The 19,493-nt window shown below is 36.6% G+C and overlaps 1 protein-coding gene across 1 annotated transcript; it reads right to left on the bottom strand.

The window, feature by feature from the left end:
- Window positions 1-4,855: 4,855 nt before the first annotated feature.
- LOC110442146 (dual specificity mitogen-activated protein kinase kinase 4-like) lies at window positions 4,856-19,253 on the bottom strand. The gene is made up of 12 exons (XM_021485613.1): window positions 18,956-19,253; window positions 16,912-17,023; window positions 16,020-16,083; window positions 15,465-15,578; window positions 14,678-14,797; window positions 14,360-14,479; window positions 13,971-14,022; window positions 12,579-12,706; window positions 11,826-11,903; window positions 11,320-11,465; window positions 10,134-10,179; window positions 4,856-9,510 (listed from the first exon to the last, which is right to left on the bottom strand). The coding sequence occupies exons 1-12, from the start codon at window positions 18,987-18,989 to the stop codon at window positions 9,382-9,384; spliced, it is 1,143 nt and encodes a 380-aa protein (XP_021341288.1). The 5' UTR covers window positions 18,990-19,253; the 3' UTR covers window positions 4,856-9,381.
- Window positions 19,254-19,493: the final 240 nt, after the last annotated feature.

Here is a 19,493-nt window from a genome sequence, read left to right as displayed (position 1 = left end):
GGATTGCCCCCTGAGCCCTTTACTATTCCTCTACCCCGGACGCACTGTATGCCTAGGCAGCCCCCAAACCCTAGCCTGAAAGTTTGCCAAATTAACAGGTATACGCCTCCGACCACTAATATGCAGACAAGTCACCACAAAGTATTTGACTGTTAATTGCTTAATGTTAACTCAGTAACGGAAGTATCATATCATGCTTTTGATATATAATATACAGTAGGGAAGTTTTCGGCAAGTTCACCCCGGGGTAATTCCAGGACCAACACTGATATTTTGGGTCTTGGACAAATACAAGTATAATGTAAATGAGATTGAAACTTAATTATAAAAGACACCAAAAGGATAAAGCAACGTTTTTAGTGTACTAAAGAAAATCAAGTCAATGACCTCACTAGGCTCTTCCTAGTTTTGAAAACTTTTAGTAAAGCAAATTGCTACTTATTTGTGTCATAAGTAATATAATATGATGGTATAACATTATATATATTGCTGTAATAAACGACTGAAATATCAATTTGGAGCAGGTTCGGCCAAGGCAACTCATGGAAAGTCATGACAGTGGCGGGAAAATCTGACGTTGCATATTCTTTACGGCGTCTTGATCCCGAAATTGGGCCGAATTTACCCCAAACTGTTGGGACTTGTCCCAAGGCGGGGCACGATCAGCCATCCAATTTCCCCACAGAAAAAAAACTAAATAATCATTACATCTTAACGGACGATTTATGAACACAATGGATTTCAGAGTCATGCGAGACGCAGCAGATAGTCACAGTACAATATCTGGCAAACAAATAGATGTCACCCCTACACCAACGGCTTCTCACAAAGCTACACTATTACAGGATAAGTGGGACCTAAACAACAGTAAACGTCATGTCTGGGTAGAAGGTTGTGAGTTAGCAACGGCGGACGTAACAACCGGGGTGCCCAAAGACAATGGCATGGCCCCTCCTCCCATTCTTAGCCTTTTTTAAATGACCTCTTAAGCATTGTGTCTTCACAGGTGAAACTCTCTGCCTACGCTTGCTTGATTCATCGCCCGATCAATAGCAGTTACGACTCGGCAAGCTACATACGAGCTCTTGTAGGACTCGAAACAACTCAATTGCAAATGCCATTCCATCTTCAAATGTGTATCACTATCAGAACAACACGAAAGCGGAAGCTAGTCAATGCAAGTTACCACATATGCATGGCTACGATTTTGAAATTGTCCAAGGCAGCAAATATCCTAGCGTCCACGTTAGTCATGACCTCTTGAGACAGGGCACGTATGTCAAACATAAGCCAAAGCTGCAAGATCTGTTGGATTTTTAAGGCGGAACCGAAGGAGTTGCCCATAGAAAGTCAAGGCACAAACCGTTACAAAATAGATGTAACGACTTGAGAATGTTCAACGCCAGGCTGCCAGATTTGCTACTTGGGATTACTACTCCAGAGATCTCGGACGTGTAACACATATGTTACAGACGCTGAACTAGGAAACATTCGAGCATTAGAGAGATGGGAACAGCGTGGTCATGTTTCATAAAAGCCTCAACAACAGTATAGAAGTCCCTGTCAACCATCTCCATACGGTCAACACAAGCCGGACAAGTGGATCCCATGCCAATTACATACGGCGAATCAGTGACTGTGACAATAAGAGCATGAATTCAATCCATCCATCTGAGCGAAAATCACATTTAGCTTCCGACATGCCATCCTTTCACAGAACGTATAATGCGGACTCTTCCACCAATTCTTAATGTTATAAAATATGTTGAATTGAAAATAAATTTTAGCTTTTCACCAACCCGGCGCTGGAGTATCGACACTATGCTAATAAAACATCCCATTCGGCAAGAAGAAGAAAAATACTTCAAAATAAAAATGGCTAATATTCTTCAGTTGATGGATGTTGCTGTTAACAAGAAAATTAAAAGAGAAGCCACAATACTGATGAGTCATACAAGATTGTTGGAATCAAAAGTTTCAAAGAAGAACATGCGCACTAGACTAATGATAAACATTGTTCAAGATTAAATAATAGAAGAGCTTCGCTTTCACTACCAGGATTAATGGTTTTAGAAAATGTCGGACCCGCTGGCTCAAGATTCTCTTTCTTCGTGGATCAGGCAACACTACATAACGAGATTCTAGCTTTTCCACATTTCAGAGATACCGAATCTACTTTTGAATCTTCCATAAACAGAGCTGCTGATATTGTCATGCAGGATCAGCAGGGAATCTTGACTGAGCGACACTCATCCTTAGCAACCATGTATCTCTGTCTGCTAACACCACAAATGGAGACCGACAGGATGACCAAAGTAGCAAAAGTGATGCCACCGCTATTTTGTTATTAGACCAAAGAAGACAGTATCATTGGCTATGGTCTGCAGTAGAGTCATATTTAACACAGAGGGAAGTACTGGCGCATAAGCGTCAGATACGGAGGTTAAGAGATATGCAGACTTTGCTACATGGTAGCAACTGAAGGTAGCAACTGTACGTAAAACTGAAGTTAAAGCAAGACACCTAGCATCCAAAAGGACAAAGGATAATCAAATGGTTACGCTTTGTTTAATACCTGATTATAGATCTGCGAGTCTATGAGGTCACTCACCTGGATTCAGAACTGACCTGCTGCGGTAGCATCCAGATGGCTTCCTTTATCTGCCGCTTAAACATATTTTTCTCGCTGTCTTCTCATTCTTTCGATACATCCTAGTATATAACATGATGTTGCTGTGGGGCATGGCATGTGGTTGCCAATTTTATTTACCTGTGACTCCGACTGCTTCCTCTCTGATCGCGTGAATGTCTTTCCCTCTTGGGTTTCCGTATTCTTCCAGTGTTCACCATGTCAGACCCGAAATCGCCGCCCAGTTTCTCAGATATATGATCCGTCGCAGTTCTTGCATTCGATTTTCTGCATTTTCTGCACGCATTATACAATGTATTCTATCGTTAGCTATTGCTATGCCCGCGATATACTCTCTGGATGGTTTCAGATATATCCTTTGATATAAAGGATGACCACTGGAATTTTATTTTATTCTTCTCCTGAATTGGCATTCTCTTGTTCTTCTCCTTACTTTGAAACTATTCTCGTACCCCTTTATAGTGCACAATTCGGATATACTAGTATCAAAATGTCTGCTCTTGCATTTTGTCCCATTGCTCTGTGACAACCATGCCACATCCAGTGCGCAACGTGTGTACTATGGCTAAATCATGGTGCTAAGGATCGGTGATGAGGCCTTCACGGTTCCGTCATATTTCTTTACCAATAGGAAATCTAGGAAATCATTTTGCCGTTGAATTCTTCCTCAACATATCCGAATTTGATGGTGTAGATATGTGTGGTCAAATCCTTTTTTGACCCTTTCTGTATTATAAATACCAAATTTGGTTACTCCAGAAGATCAGATTTGGACATAGTTTTTATCAGTTATTGAGGTCTGAGCCTATATCACATTGACAAACTATTCGTAAACTGCACTCCACCACCATAAATGTATACATGCAATCTAAATTTGGATAATGCTGGTGAAATAGTAAAGGAGATGTGCTACCAACAAAAATTTCAAATGGGAAGGTAAAAGGATAGGTCACAGTGACCTGCTTCTTGTGCTGTGCTCTCCACCATCCCATGATTTACTTTCATACCAAATCTGGTACTCGGGATGAACATTAATAACATGTTAAAACTGAGGTCAAAGCATACATCACTGTAACCTACTTTTTGACACTTCGCTAGGCAGTCTTAAGTTGTACTTGCATAGCAAATCTAGTTATTTCAAGTGAATGAGTATTGAAGATATGCCTCAGTCAAACTTTACTGAGAGAGTGCAAACCTATAGAATCCCCCTCACCTTTTACAGGTAATTGGTGGGGGAGTAAATAGGCAATGTGGTACTCAAGAATGCTTTGCAAAGCACACATATATCCAGGCTCCTGTTTGATGAAAATAAAGCTGAATGCTAAGACTAAACAAAACAAATACATTATGTTATGCAAAGTCAAACAAAATATAGGTCACAGTGACCTACATTGGATATATTGGTGTAGTACTCCTCAAGATGTATCCACACATTAACTTTGATTACTGTTGGGCTTCTAGTATAAAGTAATAGAACTAAATACAGGTTCTAACTAGGTTGTGGTACGGACTGATGGAAATGCAAACACATCATGCCTCTTCCAATCTATGGTAAGGGTTAAAGGAATTGATGCTGAATGGATGTTACCAACATTTACCAAAATTTAAAAGCAATTTCTTTGTTATTAAACAGTATTGATTCACCAATGGTGCAGATTTAAACAAGCTCCTTTGCTTTTAACCAATATCAGCAACGTTGATATGAACCTGAAGGCCTAGGGACATTACAATGTAATGGTCACCTCAGCTATAAGTATATATATATTTGTTGTTGTAAGGTGACATGAAATCATAATCAATAAATATAACAGTGGGATCGTTGACAAAATAACTTAGGGTGTGACCAACGTATATGTATATCTGGTATAAGGTAGAAAACAGACAAAGCGATGTTTTCTCTATTCTATAGCAGTTGTTGGCCGATTCTCCTAACCTCCTTAGATCCCACCCACAAACCACCGGACTCTCCTAACCTCCTTGGATCCCACCCACAAACCCCCTGATTCTCCTAACCTCCTTGGATCCCACCCACAAACCCCAGGGAGGTTGTTGATAATCTGTGAATACTGTCAAGACCTGTAGGGAAGACATAAAACCTCAAACATACATCAATTATTTGAATCAATGTTTTTGAAATACAATTTTGAAAATATACATGAATTTTGAATATATTACGAGTTCAATTATAACAAATAATAGAAAAACTTGTTTCTGCATTTCATTTAATTTTGTATTAACAATCAACCATCATGTTTCTTTGCACAAATAAATCATTAACAATGTAATGTAATTAGGTAAAGCACTTTGTAGCTAAATAACATTATATTGAGAAGATAGAAATAGTTACAACATAGTGACCAGTCTCAGCACTATGTAGCTAGAAATTTCATTGTAACAGAATGCTTACAAAACTTGTGAAAAAAACAAATGACCTTGACCAATGGGGTCAAAGGTGGAAATTAAATCTTTCAGCATTATAAAGATATGTGAGGAGACACTGATTTGTAATCATGGCTATATAAAGTGTTAATCATATGATTGAGATTATCAGATTGAACCAGAGGTTAGGTCCTGTATGGAGAAAGGACACGGACACTGACCAAGACAGCTCTTAACAAAGGGTAATATGGTAATTATGCTGCCCTTTTGTGAACTTTCAAACAGTTTCTGTGTGTGCTGATTTATTGGTTTCCTGCTCAGAATACAGATCATATACAGTACAAACAGGATTATTTCACAAGATTCCACGCTAAAATCCTACTTGTTATTAACTCATTATGACTAAGTGCAAAAAGGGCTTATCCAATAAAGAACATTTTCCACACCGAGAAAATATTTCAAGTCTTTGTCTTACTGTGTCATGGTATAGATATGGTTATAATATTCAAAGTTATACAATAATTAAAAAAAATTGCATACATGTATCATAGTAGTATTAAATTGGCATAATAACCTGTTTATCAGCATAAAAAAATCCATCTAATGCAGCCACATACAAAATCAATTAGCATCCAAATACATCTTTACTCTCACGTCCACATGCATCTTGAACAACATGGAAGGCATGCCCAAATGAGCTACTAACCCCACAGCAGGTCACTGATAAGTGTCAAAAGGCTGTGCTCTTCAAACCAGATCACTACCATATTGTTTCAATACACAGCAAATCACTACTCGGTGTCAGAAGCCCCTCCGATCACTTCACAAAGAACACACCACAAAGGCATGCATTTTGTGCGATGGTGCACAGGAAAACATGAATGGTTTGATATTGCTGTTCATCACACAACACTGCATGATGTAAGGAGCATGTGTATAGATGAGCATGTGTATAGATCCCTGCTCACTGCTACCAGAGACATACCCACAGTCTGTCAATAAACAGATCTGTTTTTAATATCATAAGGAACACTTCTACAATTTCTCACCACATAACAGTTATCTGCTCAATGTTGATAAGAATAGGTCCCCAGACGCTCAGAAAACAGATCCACTGCCAAATGTTACAAAGAGGTTTACCAACAGCTGACTCAGACTCATCACGCTGCAGATGTCTGCTGAAGTTTCAAAGGATGTATCCACAGCAACTCGCACTCCTATCACAGCTACATGATACCATGGTATACACGTACTACAGCGGATTACGGGGCATGATGATACCATGGTATACACGTACTACAGCGGATTACGGGGCATGATGATACCATGGTATACACGTACTACAGCGGATTACGGGGCATGATGATACCATGGTATACACGTACTACAGCGGATTACGGGGCATGATGATACCATGGTATACACGTACTACAGCGGATTACGGGGCATGATGATACCATGGTATACACGTACTACAGCGGATTACGGGGCATGATGATACCATGGTATACACGTACTACAGCGGATTACGGGGCATGATGATACCATGGTATACACGTACTACAGCGGATTACGGGGCATGCCAACTTTGGTTCATCATACATCATTCATGCTCACAGGGAACACACCCACATCTGCTCAACACACAGATCATTGCTCAATGTCAAGATTGACACCCCAACAGTTTAATGGAATATAACACCCTCTCAAACAACCCCTTCAATACAGCAAGAGGTCTATTTGAGAAGGTAAAGTTAAATGGAAAATGTTTTGAAACATGCACATATACTGATGCCACTGATTCTTTTAGATATTACACACCATATTTTGACATAAAAAACATCACACTATAAATGTGATAAAAACTAGTACTCCACCCAGACCTCTTGGAGGAACAGTCTTAAACCGGCACATATTAGTTTTACATTAAGTCAGTAGATACAGTAGTACAACTAATTTTATAATTTAATGGTTTTTAAAAAATTCCCATTTTGAACTGCAAAAGGTTACTTGAAATGGTTGCAGAGCAATTTTTAGCAAGATGTACATTATGATCAAATAAAGAATTTTGTTTCGTGACAAAATATGCCCCGTTTGGTTAGATTTATAATCATTTCCATTGATCTGATTTCATCTAATCAGCTTTTAACATCACTGAACCACCAAATATATATTTTGAATTAATTTTCAAACTGTAGTACAGCAAAACATCACAACATTATTAGATTTAAAGAAATATATTTACATTTTTTTTAACTTGAAACTTTAAATAAGGAAAGTTAGGTGATCAGTTCAGTATAGTCCACATAATCTGATACCATTTACACATTACGATAGGAATACATGGTATACAAATGTCTAAACAGCAGACTATTAACCAATATACATTTCTAAAGTTGATACCTTCAAAACGACACAAATTACTAATCATTGTACATAAAAAAATAATCTTGTCAATTTTGTACTGGAATATTTAAGTCATTCTTTGTTCAATTCAGATCCATTATATGCATCATTTAGATTTAAAACAACACAATTTCTTATTAAAATCACACACATCTCCTTTATTGCTAACTGATTCACCGAGACATTCGATGTTCTGATATAACTTGTGTGTAACCTTAACAAGGTCAGCTATGTACTGTTTTATGCTGCCCTCCCTGTAGTGTAACCTCAAATAGGTCAGTTATTTACTGGTTTATACTGCACTCCCTGTGGTGTAACCTAAACTAGATCAGCTGTGTACTGTTTTATACTGCCCTGAGTGCCCTCACTCCCTGTTGTAGTGTAACCTTAACAAGGTCAGCTGTGTACTGTTTTATACTGCCCTCCCTGTAGTATAACCTAAATTAGGTCAGCTGTGTACTGTCTTTACTGCCATCCCTGTAGTGTAACCTAAACTTAATCAGCTGTGTACTGTCTTTACTGCTATCCCTGTAATGTAACCTCAACTAAACCAGCTGTGTACTGTCTTTACTGCCATCCCTGTAGTGTAACCTAAACTAAATCAGCTGTGTACTGTTTTTACTGCCATCCCTGTAGTGTAACCTAAACTAAATCAGCTGTGTACTGTTTTTACTGCCATCCCTGTAGTGTAACCTAAACTAAATCAGCTGTTTTATAAATACTCCCTATGGTGTAACCTAAACAAGGTCAGCTTTGTACTGTTTTATAATCCTTCCTGCTGCATCTTCAAATTATATACTACAATAAATAATATGCATGTACAATACAAGGCATTCTTTTAACAGTTTTAACAATACAATTTCCCTTATAGAAATTAAACTGTCTGTGTATTGCTGTCTATGAATAGCAAAGAATATCACCAAGTACTTTAAAAGGTGAGATTACTCACTAATCTCCACAGTGATAGTGTCAAGACAGAATTCATGCCCACATGCTCACATCCACACACATCATTTTAGCAACAATACAAAACACTATAACCCCATCACCAAATGTCTGATGGCTACAGGCTCATGTGGAACGTAAGAACCTACAATGGCATCATGGTGAAGAGCTCTAAAATACTGCAATTACAGTTCATACATGCATATCATGAAATTTTCTAGGACTCATTAGCCGTATTTCTTCACTCATGTTAAACAAACAGGAAAACAAGATTGTTTGCTTCTCTCTTATTAAAGTCAAAAGTAAACAAATGTTTTCTCCTCTCTCACTTAAATGACAATTAAATAATTGCAACTTTGTTTAGCTCAGCAATCAATCAACAAATTGGAAGCTGTTCCCTGTCCTCACAAATGCTTTGAAAGTAGTATCAATTAATAGTTTAATATGAGATTTTGTGGAGGAATTGGGATTCTGTACCAGCCTTGAAAATGAACAGGATTTCTTTTTTAAAACCTTTGATCTTATTAATGTCACCACTTTGTTTGAATCTGATCGCTAAAATGCAGTCCTCTATACCAACAAATTGTGATACTATTTGTTAGAATGTACAAGTTAGGTGAAGAGTAAAAATGTTTGCATGATTTGTGAATCAACAGTTTCTCCTGTGATAGAAAAAAATGATCTATAAGAGCATGCATATTGTGTGAAGGAACAGCCTCTCCTGCATTTTGCAATTTGTTGTAAAAAATCTGCATAGGTGATAGTCTATCCACTCTCACTCACTGACTGTAGTCACGGATTATAACACTAAACTTCCAGTGTTCTGTCCAACTAAATATAGCCACAGCTATAGAACAATAAGCCCGTCTACTGGATACCACAACATGGGTGGGCGGACACAGCAGACTGGTTTACTCTGTGTATTCGTAGGCGTACATCAGAGCCGTACGCACCCTGCGAGTCAAAGTGTCTGTTTGTGTGTCCAAAGGCTTGGCCCATTATCACGAGAAGGAAAATGCATACTGTTGGTCTGTTTCATGAGAGCTATCCCTCATTTGGTCTTGTATACTACAGACATAACTTGCTACATCAACTTCCAACTCCTCGTAACGCTTTATAAAAGGATGCTCCTGAAAATGAATAAATAGCTAAGTAAAATTACACACCTAGTTAGATTGCAGTAAACTTGACGTCTATAAAACACTAATCTATTACCGTACATTAAAAATAAAATAAAAAATACAATGTAAAGTAGCAACAAAGAATTTCATTTGTTACTCAGAACATTCTGCAGATATAAAATCACAATATACAATGTATTTTCACATCGGAATAATGTGACACAAGATTGGATCTAATTTGATGATTTGTATAAATTTTGGATGTCAGATAATGTCAAAATTATAGAACAGATATCACCCTCCATATTTGTGGAAATTTATCAGCTATTTTGCTGTTGCAAAAACGAGGTACCATTAATCTATTGTACTAGCTCCAACCGGTTATCCCTTATATAACAACATAAACATTGAAATTCTGTCTTTGCGTATTTGCAAAGTTATCTTCTCTTGTGAGCAGGTATTGATTGTTATGTCATTGGTTTGTGTGAGAAAAATTACATCGTTTTCTCAAAAAGTGACGACGTTACTCTCACAAACAAATGATGTTCCGGTGGTAACAATCAATACCTGCTCTCAAGAGCAGATAACTCTGCAATACGCAAAGACGGAATAGTGTCTTTTTGAATACTCACAATTAATTTGTTATATTTTGGTCTCTCCTTTTCATCCTTGGTTAGACTACAAAATGAACAAAATGTTATCAGCACTGTCTTTAGAGGTTCATTTTAAGAACCATACAATCTCAAAAAGTTAATTATGAAAGACAGATATGTTAATCTAAGGACTTAATTTGTTTTGGTTCCACAATAACTGACATTTCTTATCTTGTTTTTCTATTCTCAAGTAAGTAACATCTCAAAGATTTAAGCATGTTTTTCCATGTAACATGAATAGCAAGTTACGAATAGATTTTACATCTTTGCCTCATAACAGAGGTGGAAATAATTAGGTACCTTAGATACTTTGGATATTCATATTGAAACCAGTTTTGTGGCTTGTACAGGATCAGAAAATCAACTATATATATAGGATCTTACAGTTATGAGTTTCCATTTCATATGAGATTATGAAACAAGTCTAAGAATTTTTCAATTTAGTGAGCCTCTGGCGAGCTAAAATGAAAAATTTGTGACGAGTTTTATAAATTTCATATGAAATAAAAACGAGTGTAAGATCCTTTTTATCACATAATCAAGATTTGTGGCATTTATTCGTGTAAAATGACAATTTCCATGCAACATTGAAATGTAAAAAGCCACCATTTTGAATCCACTGCGCAAGTCTGTGACGTCATGTACTTGTCATAGGCGTGACGTCACAATTGAAACTTACAACCAATCACAGGGCTGATAGGTCATATTACATGGGTTAATACCCCAAAAATATGACATGGGTATATTCACTGGATAACACAGTACATTATGTAATAAATTGTGATAAGGACACAGGTCAACACAACTAATGCATATGGTGTTGAACTGTATTTTTGTTGTAACCTTGGTGGAATGGTTGCAATGAATACATTATAAGTGCCTCACCTTTTGACACACCTTCTAGTTATAACACATACATAAAATTGATACATAAATGCTCAAGAGTTCTGAAGTAACACTCAGACAAGCAATACAATGGTAGTAATTGGTTTAGAAGTTATGGTAAAAGTAAGGTAAAGTTAATAGACTGACCGACAGATGTACATTACCATACGATAATACCTCCAGTCAAAGAGGTATATAAACAGCAAAAGTTTTACAATAAAAGAATCTCTGAACTCCTGTGATATGATTTGCAGGGCAAGATTTTATCAATGATATTTACCATGTGTTGAGGAAATTGACAAAATCCTCGGAGAACTTGCCCTCTGTGCCTTTGAGTTGGGGAGGGGGGCCTTGTACCACTTGTGTTAACTGGTCAAATACACTGTTCCACTTTGGGTACGGAAACTTCCCGGTGGCCAGCTCCATCTATTAGCACAGAATAAAGAAAAACCAAGGAATTTAGTTATTGGGAACAGGAAAATATAACAAAGAAATATGCAACATCAATACAAAACACTTGATAAACAGATGCACTTTTATTTAGACACATTGTATGAACATTACAAATGTCTAGGCACTTTCATCACAAATTCTTACTTCACTTGATACTTACGTGTTAAACCAGTGTATTGAAAGTATGCAATGCATCCATGGTATTAAACTAGGTTCAGGATATATCACCCTTCAAATCTCACAAGCACCAATCTGATCATGTGTAATAACTTGCCTGACAACATATGACACTCACCATTACGACCCTAATGCCTCAGTTAACTGTTGACTTACCAGTGTGATACCCAGACTCCAGACATCTGAGCGAATGTCGTAACCTTTACTGGACGCTCTTGGATCTATTCTCTCTGGCTGTGGACACAAATAAGTTTATATTTTGTTTTGTTTACGACAATGTATCAAGTTTAAAATATTAAAATTCAATAATTCAATAATTTCATATACTGTTCATTGCTATTAATGAATTGATAAGCCAGACTTGAACCACTTGCTTGATTTTGTGTTTTGATCCTAACACATTTGACCCTTGTGACCTTAAATGTGATTGATCAGATTGTACTTTGACAGCCGTTTAGTGCAACAGATTATGCAACAACCTAAGGAGAAATATTACAGCCCTCTTTTATTTAGTAGAAGTTTGTTGAGTTTTAGAGCACATTTGAATGATTTGACCCATATGACATGTGAAAGTGGGTTGTCATTCTTTCATTTGAACAAACTTGACTACCTTTCACTACAAACTACACAATACATGTTAATTGAATTTGGACCCTGGTTGTTCCTGTATGTGTCCCCTGAAGCTTTAAACATACTTGACTCTACTCAACCTAGAAAATGAGTTCAGATTGTTTATTTGAACACTCAACATGATGCTTTAGAGCCCTCCATCACAGAACGCTATGACTCTAGGACACGTAGTTCCATAAAAGAAGATTTTTCAAGGTAAAGATGACAGTGCATGTTGCACCATTGCATAAGCTCAAGGTGACAAGAAAGTTAGGAAATACAACACTACAGTGTACTTACCGCCATGTATGGCCGACAGCCAGCATCTCGACTCTTGGCTATTGAGTCCACCAGCTGTCCACTGATACCAAAATCACAGAGTTTGATGTTGCCTTTACGGTCTAACATTATGTTGGAAGGTTTTACATCTGTAAAATAATATCGATTATAATTATATTAACATATACATGATTTATATAATGACAAAGACCATATAAAACTTAATACTGTTATAATTCCATGTAGAGTATATATGCTATTGTAGGTTTAATGATTTTTTTATGAATTTAAACAAAGAGTCTAAAAGCTTTGATTCACTCATCTGGGCATTTAAGAAGGGAAGAATTTTTAGCGCAAAATTATCCCAGCCTATAAGAATGTTAGCCATTTTATTTATTAGTTCTGCTCATGGGCCAAGGATGGTTATAAAACCATTTTGTTGAATTATGCCGAGTAATTTGGGAGGAGATTGTCATCTAAAATCAACCACCAATTTGACCCCTTTTGACCCCAAAAAGGGTCAGCCCTTTCATTCGTATAATTTTGATACCTACAGACCCAGGATATTACCATCAAAATTTGGTTAAAACCGGCACACTAGTTTGGGAAGAGATGTCATTTAAAGTAAACCAGCCAATTTTATTCCCCTTTAACTCTGCCGCTCACTCTCAGAAGGGCCAGCCCCTTCATTTTCAAGTATTTTGAACATTATGGGCTAATATGCTTTCAACAACATTTGGTTGAAATCTGCAATGTTGTTTGGAAAGAGAAGTTGTTTAATGCAAATGTTAACAGATGACAGTTGAAACACCGATGAACAAGCACCACAACAAAAATACATAAGATATATAAGATAGGTTTCATTCGCCATTTTGAATGGGATACTCAACACAATTCTGACGTTTTCTGCTATTTTCTGGTATGATTGGTTATAAAAATGTTATTAATTGTATATTTATGTAAATACTTAAGTGTGTGTACCAAACATTTACCATAACAACAACTCATTCTACCGCTTCATTTGAATCTAAACAAAAACAATTGTTGACTTTGAATGCAGCGAATAGAAGATACCGTTATGATTGGTCAATACCAAAAAGTGATATTTTCACATTTGATTTTTGTCACAGTGTGAAAGATATCAGATTTATCAAGTTGATAGCATCCAATATTTCACTGGCAAAAATATAATAAATATATTTATCCAAGTTTATCTATGAATCAAGCTTGATTCTGTAGCAACTTATAATGTAACAAGCTAATTTGTAACAACAAACATGCACCATGTTTTAGTGCTACTCATTGTTAGGATATCTCAATTATAATAGTATTTTATTCACCCTAAGTAGTAGAGTATAAAAATCAATCAATTTAATGTTATGTGATGATGTGTTCCTTAATAGATCAACTTACCTCTATGTATGATCTTCAAATATTCTTTTAAATAATTCAAAGCTTTCACAGTCTGAAAATGAAAAAAGATTTTCAACCATTTAAAAAAGAAACTATGATTTTGATATCCGATACAATTCATAACTTTCCATTAGACTCAATTATCTAGTTTAGATTGCTAGGGTTTCACTAGTTGAATATTGGCTGTCATTTGAATGCCCAGTCAGGAGAACTGATAAATAACTGTGATGAAAAGAAAGGAATTAACAAACTTATGGCAGCACAATTTTTACCTGTTTCTTTATTTCATGTTCATTTTTTCATTGTCTGCATACACACAGTCACATCAATAAGTGTCCTGACACAAATGCTCTCATCAGTCATCACTATAGTTTGATGCTTGTACTTACCGCAACGGTAATTTTCCCTAAGATGTCCTCTGGTATTGAACTGAACACGACACAGTAAATGTATTTATAAAATTTGTCTAAGGAAATATCCATCACTTCCATACATATCCAACAATCACCCTGCAAAAACATATAAACAGTTTTTATCAAAAGAGAAAATACAAAACCAACCAATGGTTGGATAGGTACAAATAGCATGTGTGATTTCTTATCTTCGAAGAATAATCATAATTTGTTTTTATTTTCATTCGTCTCCTACAACCCAGCCACTAATTGCATCAGAAAGACAATTAAAATATTGAGCGAAAATTTACAAACCTCTTTAAAAAGGGCTCCATAAAATTGTACAATAAATGGACAGTCGTTACTCCGCATGACAACCTCCAGATCCATCAACAGCTGTTTCTGTTCCCGTTCGTCTACTGTGGAACGTATTCGCTGGCAAAACAATGAAATTTCTCATCAGTTCTATGTACCCTGGAAATATTGGAACTAACCAAGCAAATTAAATACATCACTTTGTCCTATCAACAATGTTATGTTTCTATCTAAGGGCCTGGTGCCACCAGCACCTGCAGTGTGAATTGTATAGCAAATGTTTTAAGATTTTTTTTATCTATCTCTCACTCACTGACACCTCCCTCCCTTGTTTTGTTTTTGCCCTTGAAAACTACACTTTTTACAATGCAATCAAAAGTCAAACATCCTCTTGCCAAGCGTGCACACATTACTTGAAACAAAGGCTGGTCACAGGCACCATTGTAACAGACCAGTTTGGATTCAAACCCTGGGCCTTCTACCTTAGGATGAGTGCTCTAACTAACTACTGAGCTATCTAATAACTAGGAGTCATCTAGTCCAGTCTCTCTTCACACTTCTCATGAAGTGTTTCCTTTTTCCCTGTGAAACACAGTTTACTCACCTTGACAGCCATCACAGTACTGCTGACCTCACGTTTCCCCTGTGAAACACAGTATACTCACCTTGACAGCCATCACAGTACTGCTGACTTCACGTTTCCCCTGTGAAACACAGTGTACTCACCTTGACAGCCATCACAGTACTGCTGACCTCACGTTTCCCCTGTGAAACACAGTATACTCACCTTGACAGCCATCACAGTACTGCTAACCTCGTGGACCATTTTTGTGACATAGCCATAGTTTCCTCTTCCTATTTCAGTTAATTCTTTTAAATCATCGGCGGTAAAATCGTATGTCTGAAAACAACAATAAGATGGAGCTTAGTTAAAAGTTAAAAACTGAAATCAATAAGGAAACAAAATGTCTTACAAATCTAGCATCGAAATATGTGGGAAATATAAATCAAGTGAAAAGCCTTTTTTTTTTTACTGCAGTGTGAAATAACGTGAACTAATATCCTCATACAGAACACTTTCAACATACCTGTATATTGCCTTCTACCACACATGAATTATATATGGTATAGCCCGAGTTTTCTCTAGCCCTGACACCAGACTTATTAATGTCTACAATTTGTAAGAATCTATTGGGGTCCAGGTAAAAACTGTCCAGTAATATAACCAAGTCATCCTAAAAGCCATTATTTGTTTTAAAATCATATTCCCATATAAATATATCAAAAGGAAAACTTAAAACATGTTTTCTGTATATGAATCATACTTGATTTATGAACTTACTTTATCTCCTATTTGTAATTTTCCTGTTGTCTGCAACATGTGTGATCTAACATTCATTCGTTCCCTGGGAAAAAAGACATGTGATACCATGATATGATAACTATTACCCATCTTTTCAATATACAATACACACTTCTACTGCACTGAAATACACAATATTTAAACACACATGACAAAGATTTCTTGTCAGCTAATAAATTGAATATGGGAGTTGATTCTGGACTATAATAATATAAATAATGGCACTAAGCAAAAGACATATTTACCATCAAACTTTATATCATGAAATCATTTGAAACTCACCAATGCTGCTAAGAACCTTTTCCTATGTTTAACAAAGCATATAAATGATACAATCTCCGTTTAATATTGTAAATGCCTTCTTTAACAATGCCACAGTATTCTACTGGATACATATATTGGTTTGTTTTAATTGATGTCTTTTTAACAGCTATGGTCATTTAGGGACAAGCCAGGTTTTGGTGGTGTAAGAAAATCACCACCCTTCAGTCAGTACCTGGCAACTGCCCCATGCATGTAGGCTACAAACTTATGAACCAGTAGTGAATTTGAACTAGTGATCGAAGATGGTCAGACGCCTTAACCTCTCGGTCACTGCTGCCACAACTAGGTATAGATACAAAATTGTGGTGGCAGCATACTTAATTCGATTAACCCTTTCACCACTATAGACAATAATGGACTCATACATATCAATGTATGGTAGAGTCGACTAAAGTTACATAGGGGTGAAAGGGTTAGCGAAGCTCTAATGTCTGTCTCTGTCTGGTACAGGTGGTGTTATAATGTCACTTTGTTTATATATATTTGTCTGGTATACTAACAGACCTGTAGTACTGGGTTAAAAGGTCCCTTAGCTTTGTGTTTATACCTCTGTGTTTGGTACCCTAATAAGTCCAGTTGGGATATTGGCATCTGAGTCTGTGGCTGTGGCGGTCTGTTGTTTTCTGGTGTAAAACTGATCAGCAGCTTTTTCCGTAATTCTGAAATGTACACAAAACGTTTACAATTTCACAATGCAATATTTAGATCACTTAATTCTAACCAGATTATTTTAAATATTTCCATACCACAACTCCGGTCCGGATTCCTTACCGAATGTTCTTAATAGACTCGTCCCCGCACATATATTATAACAAAATAGCGAGTTATTAATGTACTTTTTAGACAGTGAAACTGCTGCAAGAAATGAACAGGTAACTGTAAGGAAATGTTGTTACTGTTTCATATTGTTGTTCATAGATCTAGACATACACATCTTCATAGCATAATGACTAACTGGCATCTGATTATGAACGAGAAATCAATATCTGTCTGGCAACAAACGATACAATGTATTCAAAACATTGTTGTTGTGCAGGTTCCCAATGGGGATTGATTTAGGTTATGAAGTCTTTTTAGTTTTTTTTCTAAATACAAACAGCTTTTATAGAGACTTATATCAAAATATCCATATTCACTTCCATAAGTCTCAATAAATATTTGGTGATGAATTACAACTATTGGTATCGAATTGAGTAGCCGCCATATTGTTTACATTGGAGACCACCACTATAACCATGTGTTATAACAAGCTAAACATTATACAGGTAACACCAAAGTCTCTTGCCGTATACATACACGACAATGGGGATGAGATGGCATATCATTTTATTGTTTGTACACGACAAAGGGGTCCAGGATTTAACCAAAGAATGACATTATATATGAGTCAGTGATCCAACATGATGTTCATTTAATACGTTTGTAAAAGGAGATGATAATTGCAACAGGACCAGACTGATAATTTTTTTAATAAACTTTAGATTTATTCATTTCACAACAGTTATGAAACAAGTCTTTAGAACTTATATTAATCACTCTTGTGGGCCGAGATGTAAGCGTGCGAGGGAGGGGGTCTTAATGTGGGAGGAAAAACTTTTCACATCCAATCGGGGAATCAAGCCTCAGTCGTCTTGGTGAAAGACAAGTGCGCTATCCACTGTGCCACCCAACCACACCACCAGACCGGGATTTGAACCATGGAACTCCAAACTCAAGATACTCTGAAGACTCTCTGATCAAATTTAATTAAAAGACATGGTCACTAGTAATACCTGGCTACTATCTGCTACCAACCTTCAACCATTCAGAGTGTGCCCCCCGAAAGACAATATTATTATCATAGTAGACTCCTCAGATGATAGTCCTTGAAACATACGCTAACTTAGTCAGTGTAGTCATAGGCCCCACTTTGTATTAATTTGAGGAAAATCAAATGTATAGTCATTATTAGACCAGGATTACAACTGGGGCATCTGAACTCTACATCTAGATCTAGACTAGTAATGCTGCTTTAGGATCTGAGCACAATATATAGGAATTGTCCTTTCCATTTCAAAATTGTGGTTACTAAATTAATAATGCCTAAAGCCACATCAGGGTGTATCTTCACATATTCTATACATTCATCAACGCTACCTAATGTTAGCTAGGGCCAACTTGTGATGGTATGAAAATAAAATCTTGAAATATTTAAAACCAGTTTTAATGGAATTGCCCTGGTAGAGATTATAAAGCCTAATTCATGCAATCAATTACAACACATTTCGTAGGATTTTTAATTTCTAAAACTCTGACATTTACAAATAAAACCAATAAAACATATTTTTTCTTCCCTTCTGAGTGATTATTAAGATGTTTTATATTCAAGTTACTTTTTATTATTCGGACTTCCTTGTAGAATTATCCCCGGAATATCCCAACATATAACCAATTAGTTCACTATTTGTCACCGATTTCATTCATAAAATGTGTGTGTTTAAAGTAGTAACATTAGTTAAGTAGCATTGCTGTGAAGTCATACAACTCAATGAGTCACACATCTTAAAATAGCGATCCCAATTCAACGGATTCCCAGTTGTTTTTCTATGTACCTTGATTACCACTTGGCTTTTCAGGAGCCGCCATCTTGAAAAGTGGCCGAAATCGTTTAGCCCTTCCCTCTCCTCCCTCTCGGCTGTTTACGTGTGGTTCTTCTAGTATCAGATCCCTCAGTTTGAGTCCACCGGTAAGCAATCAACGCGAGCTTATAGGAAATCGTATTCGGTACTGATGTTCATTGCTTCTGGATGACTCATCTATATGAGAAACCTACTCGGAAAATCCCTGTGACGTCATTATTTTTGGACGAGTTCATCGACGTGATTGCCGGAAAGAGCCGAACGCCACGCACCTGTTTGTAAAATATAACCTGTTTAATCCTCACGCAATCAACATTCACATGAATAATAGAAAAGAGCGTGCTTCGTTCTAGTTGCGTGTTCATTAGGGTGATTCCGCCGAACGCCTACGAGTTTGATGTGTTGTCCAACGATAAGAATTTTAAAAACAGTATAAATTTAGTGAAGCCGTAATAAATGTATTAACTGAGACTGTTAAATAAAGATAATAAGAACGTATGCTATGTATTTG

Source organism: Mizuhopecten yessoensis, unplaced genomic scaffold (assembly GCF_002113885.1).
Source record: "Mizuhopecten yessoensis strain PY_sf001 unplaced genomic scaffold, ASM211388v2 scaffold716219, whole genome shotgun sequence".
Lineage (NCBI taxonomy): Eukaryota > Metazoa > Mollusca > Bivalvia > Pectinida > Pectinidae > Mizuhopecten > Mizuhopecten yessoensis.
The sequence above is the reverse complement of the archived record's forward strand: the minus strand, read 5'-3'. Positions and strand labels throughout refer to the sequence as shown.

Coding starts and splice junctions, on each gene's coding strand:
- LOC110442146 (XM_021485613.1), bottom strand. CDS start 18,989: ATGGCGGCTCCTGAAAAGCCAAGTGGTAATCAAG. Junction 14,798..15,464: donor GTACTGTGATGGCTGTCAAG/GTGAGTATACTG, acceptor TTGTTTTGCCAG/CGAATACGTTCCACAGTAGA. Junction 12,707..13,970: donor TTTGAAGATCATACATAGAG/GTAAGTTGATCT, acceptor ATTATTTTACAG/ATGTAAAACCTTCCAACATA.